At 46.7% G+C, this 27,158-nt stretch overlaps 2 protein-coding genes and 1 long non-coding RNA gene across 7 annotated transcripts in view; 2 read left to right on the forward strand and 1 right to left on the reverse strand.

The window, feature by feature from the left end:
• LOC307208388 (uncharacterized protein) overlaps positions 1-27,158 on the forward strand; it is a 98,354-nt gene that overhangs the window by 43,974 nt on the left and 27,222 nt on the right. The window lies entirely within an intron of this gene.
• LOC307208389 (uncharacterized protein) lies at positions 247-26,846 on the reverse strand. 5 transcript variants are annotated; one of them, XM_079996472.1, is made up of 5 exons: positions 26,458-26,846; positions 20,880-21,049; positions 13,764-13,862; positions 2,295-2,379; positions 247-508 (listed from the first exon to the last, which is right to left on the reverse strand). In XM_079996472.1, the coding sequence occupies exons 2-5, from the start codon at positions 20,998-21,000 to the stop codon at positions 505-507; spliced, it is 309 nt and encodes a 102-aa protein (XP_079852598.1). In that variant the 5' UTR covers positions 21,001-21,049; positions 26,458-26,846; the 3' UTR covers positions 247-504. The 5 variants fall into 5 exon arrangements, with proteins under 5 accessions (XP_079852598.1, XP_079852597.1, XP_079852596.1 ...); XM_079996471.1 differs by lacking the exon at positions 20,880-21,049 and adding an exon at positions 25,004-25,142 and having other exon boundaries at positions 26,458-26,845; XM_079996470.1 differs by having other exon boundaries at positions 20,911-21,049; positions 26,458-26,827.
• Positions 19,404-20,873, forward strand: LOC307208390. Its single transcript, XR_013835139.1, has 4 exons — positions 19,404-19,417; positions 19,554-19,613; positions 19,923-20,034; positions 20,234-20,873. It is a non-coding gene; the product is annotated as an uncharacterized lncRNA (long non-coding RNA).

The raw sequence follows: 27,158 nt of genomic DNA on the forward strand, positions 1-27,158 counted from the left end.
CTGAAGCTGAGGCTCCAAGACTTTGGCCACCTCAGGAGAAGAGAAGACTCCCTGGAAAAGACCCTGATGCTGGGAAAGATGGAGGGCACAAGGAGAAGACGGAGGACAAGATGGTGGGACAGTGTTCTGGAAGAGACCAGCATGCGTTTGACCAAACTGGGAGGCAGTGGGAGACAGGAGGGCCTGGCGTGCTCTGGTCCAGGGGGTCACAAAGAGGCGGACACAACAACAACAACAACAGCAACATTTCTTATTGAATATTGTGTTTTAATATTTTGCTGGAAGCCGCCCAGAGTGGCTGGGGAAACCCAGCCAGATGGGTAGGACGGAAGTAATAAATGATAATGATGATGATGATGATTAGGATCTGGGAAGTGAGAAAAGGGGGGGGGATCACAAGCTGGTCTCGCACTCGGGTCCCGCGCCATCCCGGAGCCTTTGTTTTTTTGTAGGAGTGCTATTTCTGTTTCTTCTTTGTGAAGCACATTCCAAAGAATCCTATGATCAGCTGCATGCCATCATATCACAATGATAACAAATCAAGGCTGGACATATCTCGCTTTGCATGGCATGAGTCTATCTCATATATTAGCTTCACCTTTGAAGTTGAATTCCTGAAATAAATGAACTTTTCCATGATATTCTCATTTTCTGAGTTTCACCTGTATATAAATCTCTGGAAGGGCCCCTAAGGGTCATCCAGTCCAACCTGCTGCATCGCAGGAACATGCAGGAGTCCCTGAGGGGGAGCAATCCTGCAACCTTGGTTGTGCAGCAAATGCTGCTCATTTAAATGGCACTTTGAAAGCTACAGTTCAGGGATCCCCCCCTCTCCTGCAGCTGCAAGGTCCGCCATGAAGCCAACATGGCAACCCACTATTCTGGACTGGAAACAGAGGACGTGCTGCTTACATTCTCCCTGGGAGCATTTCAACAGTCAGGGGGAGGCCCTGATCCTGACCCCTAAGCCTAACCCCAAGCCTCTCCCTAAACCCGACCCTAACAATGACGCTAGACTTACAACAGCAGACTTACAACTTCTGAGCTTTGTCAAAGGGAAAGGGACCCCTGACCATGAGGTCCAGCCATGGCCGACTCTGGGGTTACGACGCTCCTCTCGCTTTATTGGCTGAGGGAGCCGGCGTACAGCTTCCGGGTCATGTGGCCAGAAGGACTAAGTCGCTTCTGGTGAGCCAGAGCAGCGCACGGAAATGCCGGTTACCTTCCCGCCAGAGCGGTACCTATTTATCTACTTGGACTTTGAGGTGCTTTCGAACTGCTAGGTTGGCAGGAGCAGAGACCATACAATGGGAACTCACCCCGTCGCGGGGATTCAAATTGCCGACCTTCTGATTGGCAAGTCCTAGGCTCTGTGGTTTAACCCACAGCGCCACCCGCATCCCGTAACGTAAAAGAATGCTATTTCTGCTTCTTCTTTCTGAAGCACATTCCAAAGAATCATATGATGCTCCATATATATCTATATCTGGAAGGGACCTCAAGGGTCATCCAGCCGAACCCACTGCAAGGCAGGAATATGCAGGAGAACCACCAACCTTGGTTGTGCTGTCAGTCTTGCCCTATTAAATGGCACTTTTAAACTGCAGCTGCAAGTTGCACCATGAAGCACACCTTGCCATCCCTCCCCTTTTCCTGACTGGGAGCGGAGGAGGTGCTGCTTACAGTCTCCCCCGGAACATTTCAACAGTCAAGAGGAGGCCTGAAGCCTTCGGGGGGATTGTACATCTGCTGAGAACATTTATACCTCCAGAAAAGGAAACAACCGTGAGCCTGCTCTAAGGGAACGCTCATAAGGGTATAAAGTGTTTTTTCTTTAAAACACCTCTCGTAACATTACAAACTGCTGCAAGTGTCCAAAATGCATACATCCGTCCCAGAATTTCTCGATGTAAATGATTCAAGTGGCTTTTGGTTTTGGCCCCTGTTGCAGGGGCTCAGCCCACTTATTCTCGTGCCATTGGGGCTCCCAGCCTGGGTGCATAGCGGGAGACAGTCTTAAATCTTTGCACAGTTGATTTTTAAGGGCTGACACACACAACCACCCACAAACTGTATTCTGAAGCACTTTCCAAAGAATCATATGATGGTGGGTGAGTGGCTCCCACCTCCTACACACAGAGTTTGGGGCTCTACTCACTGTGCGCTCGTATTTCACAGTCATGCCAGAAGCGACTGGCAGAACATTCCTTCCTCATCACTACAGTCAGGCCGTGGATCACACCCCGGCCAGCACCCAGGAGATTCCCTAAGAGAAAGAGAGAGCGATGGCCTACCTGCGGAGGGAGACAGTGGGAGACAGTTCTAGATGATGTCCTTGTTCTGTAGGCATCAGAACCAAAAGCTGCTTTTCGGTGATATCTGCAAGGAAACAAAAAGCAGGTCTGAATTTAGGCCACTTCATACTATCTAGCAGCAGCGAGAAATAAGCAAGTATTTGGTCAAAATGTGCATTTTGCAGTATATAAGGACAATTTCAGCTGAAATAAGCAGGCCAACACAAGAACATGCAGGCAATGTAACAAAGGAGACTGTTCTCAGGATCCGATTTCTTGTTCACAGCCACATCTCAGAAAAAAGTTGCAGAAGGTACCAACCCCATGAATAATAATAATAATAATAATTTATTATTTATACCCCGCCCATCTGGCTGAGTTTCCCCAGCCACTCTGAGCGACTTCCAACAAAACGCTCAAATACAATAACCTATTAAACATTAAGAACTTCCCTAAACAGGGCTGCCTTCAGATGAAGGCTCCTGCGTGATTTCGATTCATAAGATCCAAAAGAGTCCCAGTCATTTGTGTGTGTGTGTGCGCACACACAACCACACACACACACACACACACACACACACACACACTTCTCTCAGGCAGCCCTGTTTCCATAGATGACACTCTCAGTGTTTTATATTATTATGGAATTCATTTCCACCAGGCCTGGGTTCAGAAAGGAGGCAGGACTGAAGACGCGAACGCTAGGATCCCTTCTAGACCTGCAAAGCGATGTCCCAGGCTCCAAAGTCGTAGCGGGAAAGTATTCCAAGGCTTACGACAAAAGCCTAGACTCCAAAAACAAAAAGGTCAAGGGCGAAAGTGGTCCAAGAACAAGCAGGTCCAGGGGAAAGTTGGAACGGTTTGGAAATTCAGGAAATCCCAGCCGATGCCGGGGGAGAAAATGGCGCAGGGGAAAATCATTAACAGGGAGTCAGCATTTTAAAAAGCCTACTGAGTAAGAAAGGAGAAAAAAGGTCTCAGCTCCCTGAGGGGCAAGAGAGACAAAACAAACTTCAAGGTGAGATCTAGACAATGTTTTGAATTCCCATGAAACTCAGCCCATTTGAGAGGAACTTGGCGTTTCGTATATACTGTACCATTAAGGCGTTTTTGGAAACATCAGCTTGGAAACATTATGAAGCCCAAAGACTTATTGTAACAACCCGGTTATTGGAAGAGCTTCGGACTGTAGAGAAGTCAGAGATACTGTTTGCCTTCTACTTTACGTCTCAATATCTACAAAGTTTGATCAGTTTGGGACCTTTTCCACACTCCCCTCTGCTAAAAGCAGGGGGGAATTAGAAGTTTTATATTCTCCCCCTTATTAGACTTTCTTCATTACAGACGCTGTGCAGAAGGACGGATTTGATCAGGAGCTGAACAGGGTGTGTGTGGAGATTTGTATTTGTATTTGTATTTGAATGTGTATCTGTATATGCTTGTTTGGACTATAAGAGGCTGTGCTTAAGGAAAGGAAATTAAAGATAATCATTGGGTATGGTAAAAGAGAAAGTGAGAGAAATGGAGACACTCAGTGGCGGAAGACAGAACAGCAGCAAAAATACAGTTTTTGGCAATTTTGAGAAATTGCACCTTGAAACAAACTATTAATTAAAGAAACATGAGTAAGACAGCAAAAACAACAACATCAGGGCAGAGAAGGACAGCCAAAGTTGAGATAGAAGGCGAGGGAGATTTTGCAAAAATATTGGCAGAGATAAGAGAAATAAGGAGAGAGGTAAAGGAAAGTGGAAAAAACATTGAGGAAAAGATAGTGGAAGTTGCAACAGACATCCTGTAACTAGACTTATCAGGACAAATGAAGGAACGTTAAGTAGAAATGCAAACAGTAGAGGAACAATAAAGAAAAGTTCAGAAAGAAATGAGGGGAAATAAAGAAGCTGGAAGAAGGAAGGAGGGAAGTCAGCTCTCAAGAGCACGTGTAAATGTAAAGTGTAATATATTATGTGCATGTAATGTATGTAACTAAAACGAAATAAATAATAAAGGTCATTATATATATAAAAAAGAAGACAACTGTCAAGAGAAGTGTCTGGCAGTCGTGCTTCTGGGATATTTGTGCACGTATTAAAAAATAATCATCACCAATTAAAAACTAGACTGAGTTCCCAGGACAGTCACGTTCAGGCTCCTCACCTGCTCTGCGCCCCAATGGCAGCCTTGGGCAGTCCAGTTGTGCCAGATGCAGAACAGCCAATCTGGGAAGAAAAGACAGAAGAAAAAACAGCTTTTGTCTGTTCTTTTGATCTACCTTGGCCAACTACTAGCCTCCGAGGCAACAATAACAAAACACACCAACACACACACAGACCTCCTCCCTGCAACAAAGGCCACAGGCACACAAACCCACCTGCCGCAGATATACAGAAGCTATCCTAAAATATATGTATCCTTCCATTTGCACTAGAGATCATTCGAACAATGCTGATGGGGGGGTCTGTTTCAGTTGCTACTCTCTGCTGCTTTGTTTAGTTATTTATTTTAAGCACCCATACACAGCTTTGAAAGCATATAAAGCATTACTGGAATAGACATCAATACTAAAGTAAACAGTGACCCCGTGTGGCCAATACTGGAATAGAGCTCAATAGGAAAATAAACAGTGACCCCGTGTGGCCAATACTGGAATAGAGCTCAATAGGAAAATAAACAGTGACCCCGTGTGGCCAATACTGGAATAGAGCTCAATAGGAAAATAAACAGTGACCCCGTGTGGCCAATACTGGAATAGACCTCAATAGGAAAATAAACAGTGACCCCGTGTGGCCAGTGCTGGAATAGAATTCATGATAATTTCTAGGTGTAAGTTATTTCCAGGCAGGAATTTGAATATGGCTCTAAAATTATTTCCCCTTTCAAACTTTTAATTTATCTCATTTGGATTCTGAAGCATACAAATGAGCTTTACCTCCTTTTATCATCACAACAATAGTATAATGTACATTGGACCAAGAATGAGTACATGGCTCGTGGATCAAGTAAAGCAATAGAGAGCCAGTGGTTAAGAGCGATAGACTCGTAATCTGGGGGACCGGGTTCGCTTCCCCGCTCCTCCACCTGCAGCTGCTGGGTGACCTTAGGCCAGTCCCACTTCTCTGAAGTCTCTCAGCCCCACTCACCTCACAGAGTGTTTGTTGTGGGGGAGGAAGGGAAAGGAGATTGTGAGCCGCTTTGAGACTTTAAGATAAAGCAGGATATCAAATCCAAACTCTTCTACTCTTCTTCTTCAATAGAAATCCTTAACCATCTGACCAATTCCACTGGCTCTGTCCCCCTTTCCAAAGTCCTGCACTCCAACAAAGACCCTGGCTGCGCCCATGACCTGGCCCCAAGCTTCCTGGCTGAGTCGAATTTCACATTATGTGTAGTTTTAGGATTCTTCACATGGTTTTGAGCAGAGAAGTAGTGATCAGAAATCATGGGGCTGGTGAGCCGCTTCTCATGGCATGAGGGGCCTGATCTGGGCCACAAGTTGGCCCCCCCCCCGATGTATGTAAACCACAAACGAGGACATTAGGATGCAAGAGGTAGTGGGACTTACAGGAGATCTCTCCAGGCTGTTGGAAAGATGATCCGGAGAAAGGGCCAGAGCAACGGCAATCCTCCAGGACCAGCCAAGCCCAAAACGCATCAGGCCAAGAGAACCAAGCGAGGCAGCGCAAACGCCCAGCAGACGCCTTCTAGAGAAAGAGACAGGCTTCAGGGTTAACCCAGTGCCATAGCGTGGGGGGTGCAGGGGGGGCCGGCCGCACCGGGCGCAACATCTGGGGGTTAGGGTTAGGGGGCGCAAATCCACGGGTTAGGGGGCGCAAATTACTTGCCTTTCCCCAGGTGCTGACAACCCACGCTACGCCACTGGGTTAGCCACAAAGTTCATTTGTTTGGCATCCGCATTTGATTGAGTATGCGGCTGAGCAGTCACAAACTCAAGATATATAAGCCCATTTTCATAGTTTTAGATGCCCCATACTCATATTGTGTGCCCTGGGTCGCTGATTTACGCTGGAGCAGAGGCAGGTGTGTCTTGGCAGCAGGACGGCTGGAAGGAGACGATCCTGCTGGGGGTGGTCAGCTGGCCTTGCGCCCCTCTGCCTGCCAACAACCACACCTCCCTTCAAGGAAGGCTCTTTCTCTTCTTATATAAAGAAGAGGGGACCCCAAGGGTCATCCAGCCCAACCTGCTACCAGGCAGGAATTGGCCACCTCACCCCCTTTGTGTCCCCAGCCCAGCTAGACGCTGCCCTCTTCAATGGCCCTTGGAAGGCGATTTAGGGATCCACTGAGGGATCCACCCTTCTCCTGCAGCTGCCAGTTCAGTTCTGCCAGGAAGCCCCCCTTGCCATCCCCTTTGGCTGCCTGAAGTTCTCGGGGTGACTGCACATCTGCTGACAACATTTATACCTCCAGGCAAAGGGAAAACCATGCGTCTACTCTGAAGGCTCAGAAATGTGGAAAGTGCTTTTCTTGAGAGCACCTCTCTCCCTGCTGCAAGTGTCCCAAACTGGGGTGAAGTTGCTGGTTTGTAAATATTAACTACTCCTCCTTTATTTATCTGAATTACTCAAATGGCTTCTAGTGCTGGCCACTCCAGCAGGGGCTGATCCCCATTTCTTCTTGTGGTGTTCAGTTCAGAGTATCTGCTCCAAAAATCAAAGAGAAAGCAATGGATTGTTGCCCTTCAGGCTGCAGTCTTCTAGACCCAAACTGGGTTTTGGGATTCTCCATTAGACAAACCAGCCAGCTCCCTGCCTCTCAAATTCACTGGGCATTCAAGTATTTGCTTGGAAATTAATTCTCTTTTTTAATTTAGGCCTCTTCCTAAACATTTATCTTAAGATGTAACGTGCAAGTGTACCACTTTGGGATGCTAATTAATCTCCGCTTGGATTATGTGGATAAATCGATAGGTGGAAGAATCAATCACCTGGTTGAACTGAAGAAATTAAGATAGGAAAATAAAAAGTGCCCTCGTGTGGCCAATACTGGAATAGACATGAATAGGAAAATAAACAGTGCCCTCGTGTGGCCAATACTGGAATAGAGCTCAATAGGAAAATAAACAGTGCCCTCCTGTGGCCATTACTGGAATAGAGCTCAATAGGAAAATAAACAGTGCCCTCGTGTGGCCATTACTGGAATAGAGCTCAATAGGAAAATAAACAGTGCCCTCGTGTGGCCAATACTGGAATAGACATGAATAGGAAAATAAACAGTGCCCTCGTGTGGCCAATACTGGAATAGAGCTCAATAGGAAAATAAACAGTGCCCTCGTGTGGCCATTACTGGAATAGAGCTCAATAGGAAAATAAACAGTGCCCTCGTGTGGCCAATACTGGAATAGACATGAATAGGAAAATAAACAGTGCCCTCGTGTGGCCAATACTGGAATAGAGCTCAATAGGAAAATAAACAGTGCCCTCGTGTGGCCATTACTGGAATAGACTTCAATAGGAAAATAAACAGTGCCCTCGTGTGGCCATTACTGGAATAGAGCTCAATAGGAAAATAAACAGTGCCCTCGTGTGGCCAATACTGGAATAGATATGGATAGGAAAATAAACAGTGCCCTCGTGTGGCCAATACTGGAATAGATATGGACAGGAAAATAAACAGTGCCCTCCTGTGGCCAATACTGGAATAGACTTCAATAGGAAAATAAACAGTGCCCTCGTGTGGCCATTACTGGAATAGAGCTCAATAGGAAAATAAACAGTGCCCTCGTGTGGCCAATACTGGAATAGAGCTCAATAGGAAAATAAACAGTGCCCTCCTGTGGCCAATACTGGAATAGAGCTCAATAGGAAAATAAACAGCGCCCTCGTGTGCCCACTACAGGATTAGACATGGATAGGAAAATAAACAGGGCCCTCGTGTGGCCATTACGGGAATAGAGCTCAATAGGAAAATAAACAGCGCCCTCGTGTGGCCATTACTGGAATAGAGCTCAATAGGAAAATAAGCAGTGCCCTCGTGTGGCCATTACTGGAATAGAGCTCAATAGGAAAATAAACAGTGCCCTCGTGTGGCCATTACTGGAATAGAGCTCAATAGGAAAATAAACAGCGCCCTCCTGTGGCCAATACTGGAATAGACTTCAATAGGAAAATAAACAGTGCCCTCGTGTGGCCAATACTGGAATAGACTTCAATAGGAAAATAAATAATGCCCTCGTGTGGCCAATACTGGAATAGACCTCAATAGGAAAATAAATAGTGCCCTCGTGTGGCCAGTACTGGAATAGACTTCAATAGGAAAATAAACAGTGCCCTCCTGTGGCCAGTACTGGAATAGACTTCAATAGGAAAATAAACAGTGCCCTCGTGTGGCCATTACTGGAATAGAGCTCAATAGGAAAATAAACAGTGCCCTCGTGTGGCCATTACTGGAATAGAGCTCAATAGGAAAATAAACAGTGCCCTCCTGTGGCCAATACTGGAATAGAGCTCAATAGGAAAATAAACAGTGCCCTCGTGTGGCCAATACTGGAATAGAGCTCAATAGGAAAATAAACAGTGCCCTCGTGTGGCCATTACTGGAATAGAGCTCAATAGGAAAATAAACAGTGCCCTCGTGTGGCCATTACTGGAATAGAGCTCAATAGGAAAATAAACAGTGCCCTCGTGTGGCCATTACTGGAATAGAGCTCAATAGGAAAATAAACAGTGCCCTCGTGTGGCCATTACTGGAATAGACTTCAATAGGAAAATAAACAGTGCCCTCGTGTGGCCAATACTGGTATAGAGCTCAATAGGAAAATAAACAGTGCCCTCGTGTGGCCATTACTGGAATAGAGCTCAATAGGAAAATAAACAGTGCCCTCGTGTGGCCATTACTGGAATAGACTTCAATAGGAAAATAAACAGTGCCCTCGTGTGGCCAATACTGGAATAGAGCTCAATAGGAAAATAAACAGTGCCCTCGTGTGGCCATTACTGGAATAGACTTCAATAGGAAAATAAACAGTGCCCTCCAGTGGCCAATACTGGAATAGAGCTCAATAGGAAAATAAACAGTGCCCTCGTGTGGCCATTACTGGAATAGACTTCAATAGGAAAATAAACAGTGCCCTCCTGTGGCCAATACTGGAATAGAGCTCAATAGGAAAATAAACAGTGCCCTCGTGTGGCCACTACTGGATTAGACATGGATAGGAAAATAAACAGCGCCCTCGTGTGGCCATTACTGGAATAGAGCTCAATAGGAAAATAAACAGTGCCCTCGTGTGGCCATTACTGGAATAGACTTCAATAGGAAAATAAACAGTGCCCTCGTGTGGCCAATACTGGAATAGAGCTCAATAGGAAAATAAACAGTGCCCTCGTGTGGCCATTACTGGAATAGACTTCAATAGGAAAATAAACAGTGCCCTCCTGTGGCCAATACTGGAATAGAGCTCAATAGGAAAATAAACAGTGCCCTCGTGTGGCCACTACTGGATTAGACATGGATAGGAAAATAAACAGCGCCCTCGTGTGGCCATTACTGGAATAGAGCTCAATAGGAAAATAAACAGCGCCCTCGTGTGGCCATTACTGGAATAGACATGGATAGGAAAATAAACAGTGCCCTCGTGTGGCCATTACTGGAATAGAGCTCAATAGGAAAATAAGCAGTGCCCTCGTGTGGCCACTACTGGATTAGACATGGATAGGAAAATAAACAGTGCCCTCGTGTGGCCATTACTGGAATAGAGCTCAATAGGAAAATAAGCAGTGCCCTCGTGTGGCCACTACTGGATTAGACATGGATAGGAAAATAAACAGCGCCCTCGTGTGGCCATTACTGGAATAGAGCTCAATAGGAAAATAAGCAGTGCCCTCGTGTGGCCACTACTGGATTAGACATGGATAGGAAAATAAACAGCGCCCTCGTGTGGCCATTACTGAAATAGAGCTCAATAGGAAAATAAACAGTGCCCTCGTGTGGCCACTACTGGATTAGACATGGATAGGAAAATAAACAGTGCCCTCGTGTGGCCATTACTGGAATAGAGCTCAATAGGAAAATAAGCAGTGCCCTCGTGTGGCCACTACTGGATTAGACATGGATAGGAAAATGAACAGCGCCCTCGTGTGGCCATTACTGGAATAGAGCTCAATAGGAAAATAAACAGTGCCCTCGTGTGGCCACTACTGGATTAGACATGGATAGGAAAATAAACAGCGCCCTCGTGTGGCCATTACTGGAATAGAGCTCAATAGGAAAATAAGCAGTGCCCTCGTGTGGCCACTACTGGATTAGACATGGATAGGAAAATAAACAGTGCCCTTGTGTGGCCATTACTGGAATAGAGCTCAATAGGAAAATAAACAGTGCCCTCGTGTGGCCACTACTGGATTAGACATGGATAGGAAAATAAACAGTGCCCTCGTGTGGCCATTACTGGAATAGAGCTCAATAGGAAAATAAACAGCGCCCTCGTGTGGCCACTACTGGATTAGAAATGGATAGGAAAATAAACAGTGCCCTCGTGTGGCCATTACTGGAATAGAGCTCAATAGGAAAATAAACAGTGCCCTCGTGTGGCCAATACTGGAATAGAGCTCAATAGGAAAATAAACAGTGCCCTCGTGTGGCCATTACTGGAATAGAGCTCAATAGGAAAATAAACAGCGCCCTCGTGTGGCCACTACTGGATTAGACATGGATAGGAAAATAAACAGGGCCCTCGTGTGGCCATTACTGGAATAGAGCTCAATAGGAAAATAAACAGCGCCCTCGTGTGGCCACCACAGGATTAGACATGGATAGGAAAATAAACAATGCCCTCGTGTGGCCATTACTGGAATAGACTTCAATAGGAAAATAAACAGTGCCCTCGTGTGGCCATTACTAGAATAGAGCTCAATAGGAAAATAAACAGTGACCTCCTGTGGCCAGTACTGGAATAGAGCTCAATAGGAAAATAAACAGTGCCCTCGTGTGGCCAGTACTGGAATAGAGCTCAATAGGAAAATAAACAGTGCCCTCGTGTGGCCACTACTGGATTAGACATGGATAGGAAAATAAACAGTGCCCTCGTGTGGCCATTACTGGAATAGAGCTCAATAGGAAAATAAACAGTGCCCTCGTGTGGCCATTACTGGAATAGAGCTCAATAGGAAAATAAACAGCGCCCTCGTGTGGCCATTACTGGAATAGAGCTCAATAGGAAAATAAGCAGTGCCCTCGTGTGGCCACTACTGGATTAGACATGGATAGGAAAATAAACAGCGCCCTCGTGTGGCCATTACTGGAATAGAGCTCAATAGGAAAATAAACAGTGCCCTCGTGTGGCCACTACTGGATTAGACATGGATAGGAAAATAAACAGCGCCCTCGTGTGGCCATTACTGGAATAGAGCTCAATAGGAAAATAAACAGCGCCCTCGTGTGGCCATTACTGGAATAGAGCTCAATAGGAAAATAAGCAGTGCCCTCGTGTGGCCAATACTGGAATAGACCTCAATAGGAAAATAAACAGTGCCCTCGTGTGGCCATTACTGGAATAGACATGGATAGGAAAATAAACAGCGCCCTCGTGTGGCCATTACTGGAATAGAGCTCAATAGGAAAATAAACAGCGCCCTCGTGTGGCCATTACTGGAATAGAGCTCAATAGGAAAATAAACAGTGCCCTCGTGTGGCCATTACTGGAATAGACATGGATAGGAAAATAAACAGCGCCCTCGTGTGGCCATTACTGGAATAGAGCTCAATAGGAAAATAAGCAGTGCCCTCGTGTGGCCACTACTGGATTAGACATGGATAGGAAAATAAACAGCGCCCTCGTGTGGCCATTACTGGAATAGAGCTCAATAGGAAAATAAGCAGTGCCCTCGTGTGGCCACTACTGGATTAGACATGGATAGGAAAATAAACAGCGCCCTCGTGTGGCCATTACTGGAATAGAGCTCAATAGGAAAATAAACAGTGCCCTCGTGTGGCCACTACTGGATTAGACATGGATAGGAAAATAAACAGTGCCCTCGTGTGGCCATTACTGGAATAGACTTCAATAGGAAAATAAACAGTGCCCTCGTGTGGCCATTACTGGAATAGAGCTCAATAGGAAAATAAACAGTGCCCTCGTGTGGCCACTACTGGATTAGACATGGATAGGAAAATAAACAGCGCCCTCGTGTGGCCATTACTGGAATAGAGCTCAATAGGAAAATAAACACCGCCCTCGTGTGGCCACCACAGGATTAGACATGGATAGGAAAATAAACAGTGCCCTCGTGTGGCCATTACTGGAATAGAGCTCAATAGGAAAATAAACAGCGCCCTCGTGTGGCCATTACTGGAATAGAGCTCAATAGGAAAATAAACAGCGCCCTCGTGTGGCCACCACAGGATTAGACATGGATAGGAAAATAAACAGTGCCCTCGTGTGGCGATTACTGGAATAGACTTCAATAGGAAAATAAACAGTGCCCTCGTGTGGCCATTACTGGAATAGAGCTCAATAGGAAAATAAACAGCGCCTTCGTGTGGCCATTACTGGAATAGAGCTCAATAGGAAAATAAGCAGTGCCCTCGTGTGTCCAATACTGGAATAGACCTCAATAGGAAAATAAACAGTGCCCTCGTGTGGCCAATACTGGAATAGAGCTCAATAGGAAAATAATCAGTGACCTCCTGTGGCCAATACTGGAATAGAGCTCAATAGGAAAATAAACAGCGCCCTCGTGTGCCCACTACAGGATTAGACATGGATAGGAAAATAAACAGGGCCCTCGTGTGGCCATTACTGGAATGGAGCTCAATAGGAAAATAAACAGCGCCCTCGTGTGGCCATTACTGGAATAGAGCTCAATAGGAAAATAAGCAGTGCCCTCGTGTGGCCACCACAGGATTAGACATGGATAGGAAAATAAACAGTGCCCTCGTGTGGCCATTACTGGAATAGACTTCAATAGGAAAATAAACAGTGCCCTCGTGTGGCCATTACTGGAATAGACTTCCATTAAGGCTGGGGTCTTCTAGACCCAAACTGGGTTTTGGGATTCTCCATTCGACAAACCAGCCAGCTCCCTGCCTCTCTAATTCACTGGGCATTCAAGTATTTGCTTGGAAATTAATTCTCTTTTTTAATTTAGGCCTCTTCCTAAACATTTATCTTAAGATGGAACGTGCAAGTGTACCACTTTGGGATGCTAATTAATCTCCGCTTGGATTATGTGGATAAATCGATAGGTGGAAGAATCAATTACCTGGTTGATCTGAAGAAATTAAGTTTTCAACAAATTGTTAGTCACCCTTAGAAAAGAAAAAAGGAGACCTCAGCAACATGGGGGAAGCCAGAAGGTTTTGCCCTACCCCAATCAAATAAATAACAATATTTTACTGTATTTTTACTATACTCTACTGTGCTGGTTAGGGGGGGTCGGTGTGATATATCAGGACTGGGGTTGTTTAAAAATGTTCTTAAGTGTTATGTGTATATTTCTATTTTTTCCCTTTTACCTTCATGCCTGCAGCTGACTTTTCCTCCACCTCCTCTTCTCCCTTCGTCAGGCGAAGTTTCTCCCTCCTCCTCCTCCTTTTCAGAGCAGGAATTCAGACCTAAGAAATATCAATAATGTTGATTATTTTCCCAAGAAGGGAAAGAGGGGTCCCTGTCCAAGCAGACATAGAATATTTCCAGCCCAGATTGCAGTGGAAGAAAGAATCAAGTGGGAAAGGAGCCAGCAGACGCCTAATGGGAAGAAATGGGCTTTCCCCCCTGATTCTTCTTTCTGAAGCCCTTTCCCAAGAATCATATAATTAATTATTATTATTATTATTATTATTATGATGCATCTAGCTGGAAGGGACCCCAAGGGTCATCCAGCCCAACCCGCCGCAATGCAGGAATCTGCTAAGGAACCACAAGGAAACTGCATTTAATAAAAAGTGGAGGAATTCGGATCTGGAGGAATTAGCTGGTTACAAAACCACTGCTTAAGCAGTGCTTCATCTGCACAATACATTGTTCAGGTACAGTTTTCAATACAGTTTTAAAGGCGACCTGAGGGGGAAAGCAATGGAGATCTGCACTTTATTTTATATAAACAATAAATGATGATTATTTTCACAGCCAGTTCCTCTGGAGTTGCTTCTCCCCCCAATTGAAATAATTAAAATACTATACTGTTAAGGCTTAGCGGGGAAGAGGCCATGTCCCACTTGGGTGGGTGTGAATAATAATAATAGTTTAAAATTTAATGATAATCATAATAATTTAATCCCCAGCCCCCAACAGCACATTTTAAAAAAATGATAGAATGTCATATCCTCCAAACTTCCCTCGCCCTTTTATAAGAAGAAGCATGATAATTGTTGGCAAGTTTGGGGATGGGATTCGGCTTTCCTTGGCCAACAATCCCTTCCTGAAGTCCCTTTTCAAGGGGAAAAGAGCTTTGCAATGGAGGATAGTGGCAAAGGAGGAGATTTTATCTTGTTTTTATATTTATTTTTCACTTCCTGGAGATGTCAAGTGGAAAGGATACATTCAGGCATCCGATTTGTAACATGTAGTGTGTAATTTCTGCAACAAATACATTGTTTCAGATCCAGTTTCCAAGCTCCAGTTCGAATAAATAAAAATACTATGCTGTTAAGGCCATGTCCCACTTGGGTGGGTGGGGTTTATCATAATTATAATAATAATAATTTAACATTTAATGATAATAATAATGTACTGCTTTTTCCCAGCCACCAACAGAATATTTAAAAAATGATAAAACATAATATGCGACAAACTTCCCTCACCCTTTTATCAGAATAACCATTATAATAATAATGATAGGAATTGAAAAATGAAGGATAATCCTCATTTATTCTCCTTTGCCAACCGCTCCCCACAGAATATTAAAAACACGACAAAACATACTATATTACAAACTTTGCCTCCTTTTCTAATAATAATAATCATAATCATGATTTAAAATGAAATGCTAATAATAATTGATTGTTGTTTCCCAGCATGAAAAAGGCGCCCAAAGGGAAACAGCTGGGAGAAGAAAAAGCGGGAAAGGGCTGGCCCCGCCCACCGCCCGGCCTGGGATTGGCCCAAAGGCCCACCTATCGTCGCCAAGATTGGATTGAGGGAGGGAGTTGCTAGGGCGGCCATTTTGGACAAGGGCAAGGGGACTGGAAAGAGGGAGGGGAAAGAAAGGGCGGAAGAGGCAGCGGTGGCGCCATGTTGGTTGAGGGCAGTGGGGCCTAGACTAGATTTCTGCATTTCAGGGGTCAGACTAGATGCCTCTGGGGTTCCCTCTCTGCATTTCAGGGGTCAGACTAGATACCTCTTGTGGTCCCTGCGGAGAGGGAAGGCTGGAGGGATCCCCCCCAAAAAATCCCTTCTGGGAGGTGTCCCAACAGTGACTGAAGAGCCTGGTTAGAGTTAGACAACTACCTGACATTCAGAAGACATCTTAAGGCAGCCCTGTTCAGGGAAGTTTTTAACGTGTGATTTTACTGTATTTTTGGTTTTTATGGAAGCCGCCCAGAGTGGCTGGGGAGGCCCAGCCAGATGGGCGGGATATAAATAATAAATTATTATTATTATTATTATTATTATTATTATTATTATTATAGACATAGATAGGAAAATAAACAGTGCCCTCGTGTGGCCATTACTGGAATAGAGCTCAATAGGAAAATAAACAGTGCCCTCGTGTGGCCATTACTGGAATGGAGCTCAATAGGAAAATAAACAGTGCCCTCGTGTGGCCATTACTGGAATAGAGCTCAATAGGAAAATAAACAGTGACCTCGTGTGGCCAGTACTGGAATAGCTCTCAATAGGAAAATAAACAGCGACCTCGTGTGGCCAGTACTGGAATAGCTCTCAATAGGAAAATAAACAGCGACCTCGTGTGGCCATTACTGGAATAGACTTCAATAGGAAAATAAACAGTGCCGTCTTGTGGCCATTACTGGAATAGACCTCAATAGGAAAATAAACAGTGCCCTCCTGTGGCCAATACTGGAATAGACTTCAATAGGAAAATAAACAGTGCCCTCGTGTGGCCAGTACTGGAATAGACTTCAATAGGAAAATAAACAGTGCCCTCGTGTGGCCAGTACTGGAATAGACTTCAATAGGAAAATAAATAGTGCCCTCGTGTGGCCAGTACTGGAATAGACTTCAATAGGAAAATAAACAGTGCCCTCCTGTGGCCAATACTGGAATAGACTTCAATAGGAAAATAAACAGTGCCCTCGTGTGGCCAGTACTGGAATAGACTTCAATAGGAAAATAAACAGTGCCCTCGTGTGGCCAGTACTGGAATAGACTTCAATAGGAAAATAAATAGTGCCCTCGTGTGGCCAGTACTGGAATAGCCCTCAATAGGAAAATAAATAGTGCCCTCGTGTGGCCAATACTGGAATAGACCTCAATAGGAAAATAAACAGTGCCAGTACTGGAATAGACTTCAATAGGAAAATAAACAGTGCCCTCCTGTGGCCAGTACTGGAATAGACTTCAATAGGAAAATAAACAGTGCCAGTACTGGAATAGACTTCAATAGGAAAATAAACAGTGCCCTCCTGTGGCCAATACTGGAATAGACTTCAATAGGAAAATAAAGTGCCCTCGTGTGGCCAGTACTGGAATAGCCCTCAATAGGAAAATAAACAGTGACCCCGTGTGGCCAGTACTGGAATAGACTTCAATAGGAAAATAAACAGTGACCCCGTGTGGCCAGTACTGGAATAGACTTCAATAGGAAAATAAACAGTGCCCTCCTGTGGAATAGCCCTCAATAGGAAAATAAACAGTGACCTCGTGTGGCCAGTACTGGAATAGACTTCAATAGGAAAATAAACAGTGCCCTCCTGTGGCCAATACTGGAATAGACTTCAATAGGAAAATAAACAGTGCCCTACTGTGGCCAGTACTGGAATAGACTTCAATAGGAAAATAAACAGTGCCAGTACTGGAATAGACTTCAATAGGAAAATAAACAGTGCCCTCCTGTGGCCACTACTGGAATAGACATGGATAGGAAAATAAACAGTGCCCTCCTGTGGCCATTACTGGAATAGACATCAATACTGGAAAGAGGGCAAGGGGCCGGAGGGGGGAAGAAAGGACGTAAGAGGCGGTGCCGCCGCCATGTTGGCTGAGGGCAGCAGGGGCTAGACTAGATTTCTGCATCTCTGCATTTCAGGGATCAGACTAGATGCTTCTGGGGGTCTCTGCGGAGAAGGAAGGCTGGAGGGACCCCCCCAAAAAAATCCCCTCTGGGAGGAGTCCCAACAGTGCCTAAGGGGCCTGGCTTCTCCTTATTATAATATATTATAATATATTATATTATAATATTATTATTGTTATGTTATTATATTATACAATTATATATCCTGTCATTTTATCCAGGCACCCCCAACCTGCAGCCCTCCAGATGTTTTGGACTACAATTCCCATCATCCCTGACTGCTGGTGCTGTTTGCTAGGGATCATGGGAGTTGTAGTCCCAAAACCTCTGGAGGGCCGCACGTTGGGGGTGCTTGTATCCATAAGCTGCCGGGAGTCCCTGTCTGGGTTTGCTGGGAATGCGTGCTATTAATAATAATAATGATGATGACGAGGAGGATGCTTCAATTTGAAGAATCGTTACTAGTTTTGTAATGATTTCCCCATCCTAAATTTCTCAAAGCTGCCTGGGAGGAAGGGAGGGTATAGTATTATATATTTATATATAGATAGATAGATAGATAGATACACACAGACACATAATAAATATATACGTTAATATACATAATAAATATAGACATTGGCTCGACCAAATGACTTAAACCATTCCTATCAGTTTGCCAAGAATTTCTCGATGGCTCAAGAAACCTCCTTTTGTAAATTTCTCAAAACCTCAAATCAAATATAAAAAATCCATCCTTGATCCCGTTTCTGCCACCCAAACTATCCCTTGGCGGGGAGTTCCAAAGGAGGGAGCTGCTCTCTGCAATGGATCTTCGAGGGCAAGTCTCAGGGGGCAAGCAGGTGGATTTCGAGGGCAAGCTGAGCTGTGGCTCCAATTTGAACCCAGGATCTGAGCCTGTTGCCCCACAGGTTCTTTCCCCTCAGCGAGGCTGGTCTCTGCCCCCCAAACTTTGCGGACACCGTCCAACGCCTGCCTCTTCCCAGATCAGCAAGTGGCGGGCAGTTCCCCAGATGGTGCGGGTTGGAGAGCAAGAGGCTGGGAGGGCCCAGGACGCCAGAAGGTGCTGGCCTGCGAGTCAAGTGGCAGGGAGTTCCTAAGGAGTAGACTTCTCCACCTCCAGAGGCGAGTGGATTTCTTCGTCTCCAGTGGCAGGGAGTTCCCAAGGTGGCAAGCGCTGCAAGTCTATTCAGTCAGCTGGCAGGCGGGCCTAGATTTCCAAAGGGAGTTTTTGCCCCGGAAGAGGGCGGGACTCGAACCTGCAGCTTCAGCTCTAGCAAGGGATTTCAGCGGAGGGAGGATGCCCTCGAAGGGGTGGCGTCGCCGGAGACTTTTCAGATGAGAAGAATGAAATTTTTATATACAGGGCGGTTCACAGACCAATGAACAAATATTAATGAACAAATAGTATTTCTTATTATCATTTTTGTATTATCTTTCCCTATTCTTTATATTGTCACGGCGTCGGGTTGGGGGAACGGTGCCGGGTTCGAGTTTGGGGCAGCATGTGCCCCCCCCTCTCGGGCGTAGGGGGCCATGGAAGGACTGTGCCGTCCTGTGGCGCCCGATGACCTGGAGGTAAGTCTTGGGAGTTGTAGCGCCGCGTGACCAAAGGGTTCCGGGTGCAAAAGAGGGCCAGGGGATCGATAGCTCTGGCTTCTCATGCGATTTGGAATCCGGCTCCTGCGGCTGGAGGAAGCCCCATGGCAACTGACGGAGCTGGGATTGGGCCGGGCCGGGCACCGACGGTGAGTCTCGCACGCGGTACCCCCATGCGTCTGGGGCGGGAGGCTTACGACCCTGCGAGGTGGGCCAAGGGGATCGGAAGGAAGCGTCGCAAGAACGGTTTGCTCTGAGCCGGGTTTGGGTGCGAGAAACCGGGCTTCTCTCCTGATTATCTCCATCCAGGTGGGCGCCGGGCACCACGCCGCCCGCCTCGCCAACAATACCCTTAAAGGCGCCGGGGAGAAAGCGGTGAGTTGGGTTTGGCTTGGGTTGGTGGAACTCCCTGCTGCGGGAAGGGAATTCTAGCGGAGCCTCCGACACCTGAACCCCCTGCCCACCTGACTCTGACTTCCTTTCCCTCCGGGTGCTCCTGTCCGGCCCGCAGGGGGAGCGCGTGGTCTGGCGGGAGGAGAGGCTTCTCCTTGACAGCGGTGGCAAGTTCCAGGTAAGCCATCTCAGAAAGTCTGGTGCCTTTGGGACTGCCTGCCACTGGGGTTCCTATGATAATTCAACTTCCTTCTATGAATCCTATTCAACTCCTTTAAATGGGATGGCGTTTGTCCACCTTTGGGACTGCCTGCCACTGGATGCCCTATCAAGACGTGGGGCTTTTCAGTTTGAAAAAGAGACTCCCAATTCCCCTTTGGGACTCCCTGCCACTTCGGAACGCCTCTGGGGTGAGACATTCAGCAGGTGTCGGATTCAAATTCCTTCCTGGCAGGAGGAGCTGCTGCTTTGAACCCATGTCTTGCAGGCGGTGCTGGAAGCGGGCGCTGGCGAGTGGTCTGGCATGGGCGCCATCGCGGTGGACAACGTAGCATAAGCGTCCGGAGGCGGGTGCGAGGAGCGCCGCCAGGTGAGCGATGGTGAAGGGGAGGGGAGGCCCAATGCTTGGGGGATCCGGGGTTCGAGAGACACACAGGCGCATACGAAGAGAGGCGCCCCAGTTTGAGGGCATCGGCAAGGTTGCCTTTCGAGAGGGGAGGCCCTCGCACCCGGGACTCCCCGTCCCACCCCCAGCCCCAGAGGCAGCCTGGCCCTGAACTACCCGCTTTGCATTCGCAGGACCAGGTCCGGATCGTGGAGCTGCCCGTCGGTGTGCCAACAGACTGGCCCCTTTCTCCGCCTTGCTGGCGGGTTGGGCTGGATGACCCTCGGATCCCTTTCGGACTGGGCACCGAAGGCGGACGATACGAAACCAAGGAGAAAAGCACGGCGTTCTTTCCAGAGCCGCTCCTCTCGTCTTCCATGAAATAAAACGGGATTTCTGCCCCCCAAAATGGTGTGTCGGGGTGTCTGTGCACGAATAGAGCTCAGGGAGTTGGGGACGGAGATGGGGGAACAGCCTGATCCCGGGGCAGAGGAAGAGATCCGCCTTAGTCCCCGGTTCGTGGGGGACTGGACACCTCTGGGGTCCCACCTCTGCATTTCAGGGGTCAGACTAGATGCCTCTGGGGGTCCCACCTCTGCATTTCAGGGGTCAGACTAGATGCCTCTGGGGGTCCCACCTCTGCATTTCAGGGGTCAGTCTAGATGCCTCTGGGGGTCCCATCTCTGCATTTCAGGGGTCTTTCTCCCTGTTCCCAATATATTTGTCTTAGATTTAGTAGGCTGGAAAAGACATCTATTGGAAAATAAACAGTGACCCTGTGTGGCCAGTACTGGAATAGACTCAATAGGAAAATAAACAGTGCCCTCGTGTGGCAATTACCGGTAATACGGCAAGAGGAAGTGGGACTTACAGGAGATCTCTCCAGGCTGTTGGAAAGATGATCCGGAGAAAGGGCCAGAGCAACGGCAATCCTCCAGGACCAGCCAAGCCCAAAACGCATCAGGCCGGGAGAACCAAGCAAGGCAGCGCAAACGCCCAGCAGGCGCCTTCTAGAGAAAGAGACAGGCTTCAGTTCATTTGTTTGGCATCCGCATTTGATGAAGTATGCGGTTGAGCAGTGTCAGAAACTCAAGATGTAGAAGCCCATTTTCATAGTTTTAGATGCCCCATACTCATATTGTGTGCCCTGGGTCGCTGATTTACGTTGGAGCAGAGGCAGGTGGGTCTTGGCAGCAGGACGGCTGGAAGGGGACGATCCTGCTGGGGGTGGTCAGCTGGCCTTGCGCCCCTCTGCCTGCCGACAACCACACCTCCCTTCAAGGAAGGCTCTTTCTCTTCTTATATAAAGAAGAGGGGACCCCAAGGGTCATCCAGCCCAACCTGCTACCAGGCAGGAATTGGCCACCTCACCCCCTTTGTGTCCCCAGCCCAGCTAGACGCTGCCCTCTTCAATGGCCCTTGGAAGGCGATTTAGGGATCCACTGAGGGATCCACCCTTCTCCTGCAGCTGCCAGTTCAGTTCTGCCAGGAAGCCCCCCTTGCCATCCCCTTTGGCTGCCTGAAGTTCTCGGGGTGACTGCACATCTGCTGACAACATTTATACCTCCAGGCAAAGGGAAAACCATGCGTCTACTCTGAAGGCTCAGAAATGTGGAAAGTGCTTTTCTTGAGAGCACCTCTCTCCCTGCTGCAAGTGTCCCAAACTGGGGTGAAGTTGCTGGTTTGTAAATATTAACTACTCCTCCTTTATTTATCTGAATTACTCAAATGGTTTCTAGTGCTGGCCACTCCAGCAGGGGCTGATCCCCATTTCTTCTTGTGGTGTTCAGTTCAGAGTATCTGCTCCAAAAATCAAAGAGAAAGCAATGGATTGTTGCCCTTCAGGCTGCAGTCTTCTAGACCCAAACTGGGTTTTGGGATTCTCCATTAGACAAACCAGCCAGCTCCCTGCCTCTCAAATTCACTGGGCATTCAAGTATTTGCTTGGAAATTAATTCTCTTTTTTAATTTAGGCCTCTTCCTAAACATTTATCTTAAGATGTAACGTGCAAGTGTACCACTTTGGGATGCTAATTAATCTCCGCTTGGATTATGTGGATAAATCGATAGGTGGAAGAATCAATTACCTGGTTGAACTGAAGAAATTAAGATAGGAAAATAAAAAGTGCCCTCGTGTGGCCAATACTGGAATAGACATGGATAGGAAAATAAACAGTGCCCTCGTGTGGCCATTACTGGAATAGAGCTCAATAGGAAAATAAACAGTGCCCTCGTGTGGCCATTACTGGAATAGAGCTCAATAGGAAAATAAACAGTGCCCTCGTGTGGCCAGTACTGGAATAGAGCTCAATAGGAAAATAAACAGTGCCCTCGTGTGGCCAGTACTGGAATAGAGCTCAATAGGAAAATAAACAGTGCCCTCGTGTGGCCACTACTGGATTAGACATGGACAGGAAAATAAACAGCGTCCTCGTGTGGCCATTACTGGAATAGACTTCAATAGGAAAATAAACAGTGCCCTCCTGTGGCCAATCCTGGAATAGAGCTCAATAGGAAAATAAACAGTGCCCTCGTGTGGCCACTACTGGATTAGACATGGACAGGAAAATAAACAGCGTCCTCGTGTGGCCATTACTGGAATAGACTTCAATAGGAAAATAAACAGCGTCCTCGTGTGGCCATTACTGGAATAGACTTCAATAGGAAAATAAACAGTGCCCTCCTGTGGCCAATACTGGAATAGAGCTCAATAGGAAAATAAACAGTGCCCTCGTGTGGCCAATACTGGAATAGAGCTCAATAGGAAAATAAGCAGTGCCCTCGTGTGGCCACTACTGGATTAGACATGGATAGGAAAATAAACAGCGCCCTCGTGTGGCCAATACTGGAATAGACCTCAATAGGAAAATAAACAGTGCCCTCCTGTGGCCAATACTGGAATAGAGCTCAATAGGAAAATAAACAGTGCCCTCGTGTGGCCACTACTGGATTAGTTACAGATAGGTAGCCGTGTTGGTCTGCCATAGTCAAAACAAAAAAAATTCCTTCCAGTAGCACCTTAAAGACCAACTAAGTTAGTTCTTGGTATGAGCTTTCGTGTGCATGCACACTTGGTATCTGAAGAAGTGTGCATGCACACGAAAGCTCATACCAAGAACTAACTTAGTTGGTCTTTAAGGTGCTACTGGAAGGAATTTTTTTTGTTTTCACTACTGGATTAGACATGGATAGGAAAATAAACAGCGCCCTCGTGTGGCCATTACTGGAATAGAGCTCAATAGGAAAATAAGCAGTGACCCCGTGTGGCCATTACTGGAATAGAGCTCAATAGGAAAATAAACAGTGCCCTTGTGTGGCCACTACTGGAATAGAGCTCAATAGGAAAATAAGCAGTGCCCTCGTGTGGCCAATACTGGAATAGAGCTCAATAGGAAAATAAGCAGTGCCCTCGTGTGGCCAATACTGGAATAGAGCTCAATAGGAAAATAAACAGTGCCCTCGTGTGGCCATTACTGGAATAGAGCTCAATAGGAAAATAAGCAGTGCCCTCGTGTGGCCAATACTGGAATAGACCTCAATAGGAAAATAAACAGTGCCCTCGTGTGGCCATTACTGGAATAGAGCTCAATAGGAAAATAAACAGTGCCCTCGTGTGGCCAATACTGGAATAGAGCTCAATAGGAAAATAAACAGTGCCCTCCTGTGGCCAATACTGGAATAGAGCTCAATAGGAAAATAAACAGTGCCCTTGTGTGGCCATTACTGGATTAGACATGGATAGGAAAATAAACAGTGCCCTCGTGTGGCCAATACTGGAATAGACCTCAATAGGAAAATAAACAGTGCCCTCCTGTGGCCATTACTGGAATAGAGCTCAATAGGAAAATAAACAGTGCCCTTGTGTGGCCACTACTGGAATAGAGCTCAATAGGAAAATAAACAGCGCCCTCGTGTGGCCATTACTGGAATAGAGCTCAATAGGAAAATAAGCAGTGCCCTCCTGTGGCCATTACTGGAATAGAGCTCAATAGGAAAATAAACAGTGCCCTTGTGTGGCCACTACTGGATTAGACATGGATAGGAAAATAAACAGTGCCCTCGTGTGGCCAATACTGGAATAGACCTCAATAGGAAAATAAACAGTGCCCTCGTGTGGCCAATACTGGAATAGACCTCAATAGGAAAATAAACAGTGCCCTCCTGTGGCCATTACTGGAATAGAGCTCAATAGGAAAATAAACAGTGCCCTTGTGTGGCCATTACTGGAATAGAGCTCAATAGGAAAATAAACAGTGCCCTTGTGAGGCCATTACTGGATTAGACATGGATAGGAAAATAAACAGTGCCGTCGTGTGGCCAATACTGGAATAGACCTCAATAGGAAAATAAACAGTGCCCTCGTGTGGCCAATACTGGAATAGACCTCAATAGGAAAATAAACAGTGCCCTCCTGTGGCCATTACTGGAATAGAGCTCAATAGGAAAATAAACAGTGCCCTTGTGTGGCCATTACTGGAACAGAGCTCAATAGGAAAATAAACAGTGACCCCATGTGGTCATTACTGGAATAGACTTCAATAGGAAAATAAACAGTGACCCCGTGTGGCCAGTACTGGAATAGACTTCAATAGGAAAATAAACAGTGCCCTCGTGTGGCCAATAGTGGAATAGACTTCAATAGGAAAATAAACAGTGCCCTCGTGTGGCCAATACTGGAATAGACTTCAATAGGAAAATAAACAGTGACCCCGTGTGGCCAAAACAAAAAAACCAAGAACTAACTTAGTTGGTCTTTAAGGTGCTACTGGAAGGAATTTTTTTTGTTTTGACTATGGCAGACCAACACGGCTACCTATCTGTAACCCGTGTGGCCAGTACTGGAATAGACTTCAATAGGAAAATTAACAGTGACCCCGTGTGGCCATTACTGGAATAGACTTCAATAGGAAAATAAACAGTGACCCCGTGTGGTCATTACTACTGCCAGAGGAAGTGGGACTTACAGGAGATCTCTCCAAGCTGTTTCAAGGATGAGGCGGAGAAATGGCCAGAGCAACTGCAAGACTCCAGGACCAGCCAAGCCCAAAACGCATCAGGCCGGGCGAACCATGCGAGGCAGCGCAAACGCCCATCAGGCGCGTTCTAGAGAAAGAGACAGGCTTCTGGGTTAACCACAAAGTTCATTTGTTTGGCATCCTCATTTGACTGCGTATGCTGTTAAGCAGTCTCAGAAACTCAAGATCTGCAAGCCCATTTTCAGTTTTAGATGCCCCAAACGGATATTGTGTGCCCTGGCTCCGATTTACGTTGGAGAAGAGGCAGATGGGACTACAATCTTAGTTTGTTTTTAAAGGGAAGAGCTGTAACCTCCGTGGCTTTGCCTGCAGAACACCACACGCTCAATCCACGGCTTCTCCAGGCCTGAAACTCTGGCCAACTGCTGCCAGTCAGTGTTGACATTACTAAGCTAGATGGAGTAGTGGGTCCGACTCCCTATAAGGCAGCTTCCTAGGTTCCCATTTATGGTTCAGATCTGGGGGTGAGGCTGGCTGTCCCGTTGAGTGTGGCGAGGGAGGTTCTTTGCAGATCTGGAAGACGACTGTGCCACCTCCCATCACCCTCTTGAAGGTGCTTTTTCAGCTCAGGGGAAAGGGCAGGCACATCCTGAATTAGCACCCTGAATTAAGGGAGGGGGAATTCCCCTGGCAGCCCAAGGGTTGCTTGAGGCCCCCACGAAAGAGCTGATCTTCAGCTTGAACCCAGGACTTGCTCTCTCACCTCCAGCTGCCAATGCCAGCATGGAACCTGAGTGACCATCAAGCGTGGGTTGTGTCCAGGAACCTGGGGGGATGTCTTTCCCGTGTGCGCAGCTTTTCCTCTTGAAATCAAGTTTCCAGCTCTTCTGGCCATCGAGATCCGCCTGGCCGTCTCGGAGGAAATCTGGGGAGGCTGCGGTGGGCTTTCCCGGGCTCCAAGGGGGGTTGTGTCTTCCTGCCCGGCATCTCTTTCCTGCCCTCTTTCTTCTCCCCTGCACCCTTTCCCAGCAACCACGGAGGAGGGCAGGAAGCGGAGCCCTGGATCCTCCGCTCCTGGCAACTGCACCAGATTCCCTCCGCTTGGAAGCAGGAAAGGGGGAGAGGAGCTGCTTCCACGAGTCGGGAGCCAAAAAGATGGGACCTGGCTAAAGCAATGGTTCCTCCGAAGAAATTCAGTCTCCAACCCATTGCTTTGTCCCCTTGAGATGGCCTAAGCAGAAAAGGAAAAGGAGACAAACCTCACCAACATGGGGGAAGCCAGGAGGTGCTGCCCTACCCCAATCAAATAAATAAAAACACTTTATTGTATTTTTACTGCACTGTACTGTGCTGGTTAGGGGGGTCGGTGTGATATATCAGGACTGGGTTGTTTAAAAATGTTCTGAAGTGTTATATGTATATTTCTATTTTTCCCCTTTTACCTTCATGCCTGCAGCTGACTTTTCCTCCACCTCCTCTTCTCCCTTCGTCCGGCGAAGTTTCTTCCTCCTCCTCCTCCTCCTTTTCAGAGCAGGAATTCAGACCTAAGAAATATCAATAATGTCCATTATTTTCCCCAGAAGGGCAAGAGGGGTCCCCGTCCAAGCAGACATAGAAGATTTCCAGCCCAGATTGCAGTGGAAGAAAGAATCAAGTGGGAAAGGAGCCAGCAGACGACTAAGTGGAGGAAATGTCCTTTCCCCCGTTTCTTCTTTCTGAAGCCCTTTCCCAAGAATCATATAATTTATTATTATTATTATTATGCATCTGGCTGGAAGGGACCCCAAGGGTCATCCAGTCCCACCCGCCGCAAGGGAGGAATCAGCCAAGGAACCACAAGGAAACTGCATCTAATAAAAAGTGGAGGAATTGGGATCTGGAGGAATGAGCTGGTTACAAAACCAAGCCGTGCTTCATCTGCACAAGACATTGTTCAGGTACAGTTTCCAAGACATGAAGGGCGGCCTGAGGGGGAAAGCAAGGGAGATTTGCACTTTATTTCATATAAAGAGTAATTTATTATTATTATTATTATTATTATTATTACTATTATTATGCATCTGGCTGGAAGGGACCCCAAGGGTCATCCAGCCCAACCCGCCGCATGGCAGGAATCTGGCAAGGAACCACAAGGGTTCATTTC

Source organism: Podarcis cretensis, assembly GCF_951804945.1.
Source record: "Podarcis cretensis genome assembly, contig: SCAFFOLD_25, whole genome shotgun sequence".
NCBI lineage: Eukaryota > Metazoa > Chordata > Lepidosauria > Squamata > Lacertidae > Podarcis > Podarcis cretensis.

Coding starts and splice junctions, on each gene's coding strand:
- LOC307208389 (XM_079996471.1), bottom strand. Junction 13,863..25,003: donor ACAGCTTGGAGAGATCTCCT/GTAAGTCCCACT, acceptor GATATTTCTTAG/GTCTGAATTCCTGCTCTGAA. Junction 2,380..13,763: donor AGTCAGCTGCAGGCATGAAG/GTAAAAGGGAAA, acceptor GTTTCCTTGCAG/ATATCACCGAAAAGCAGCTT.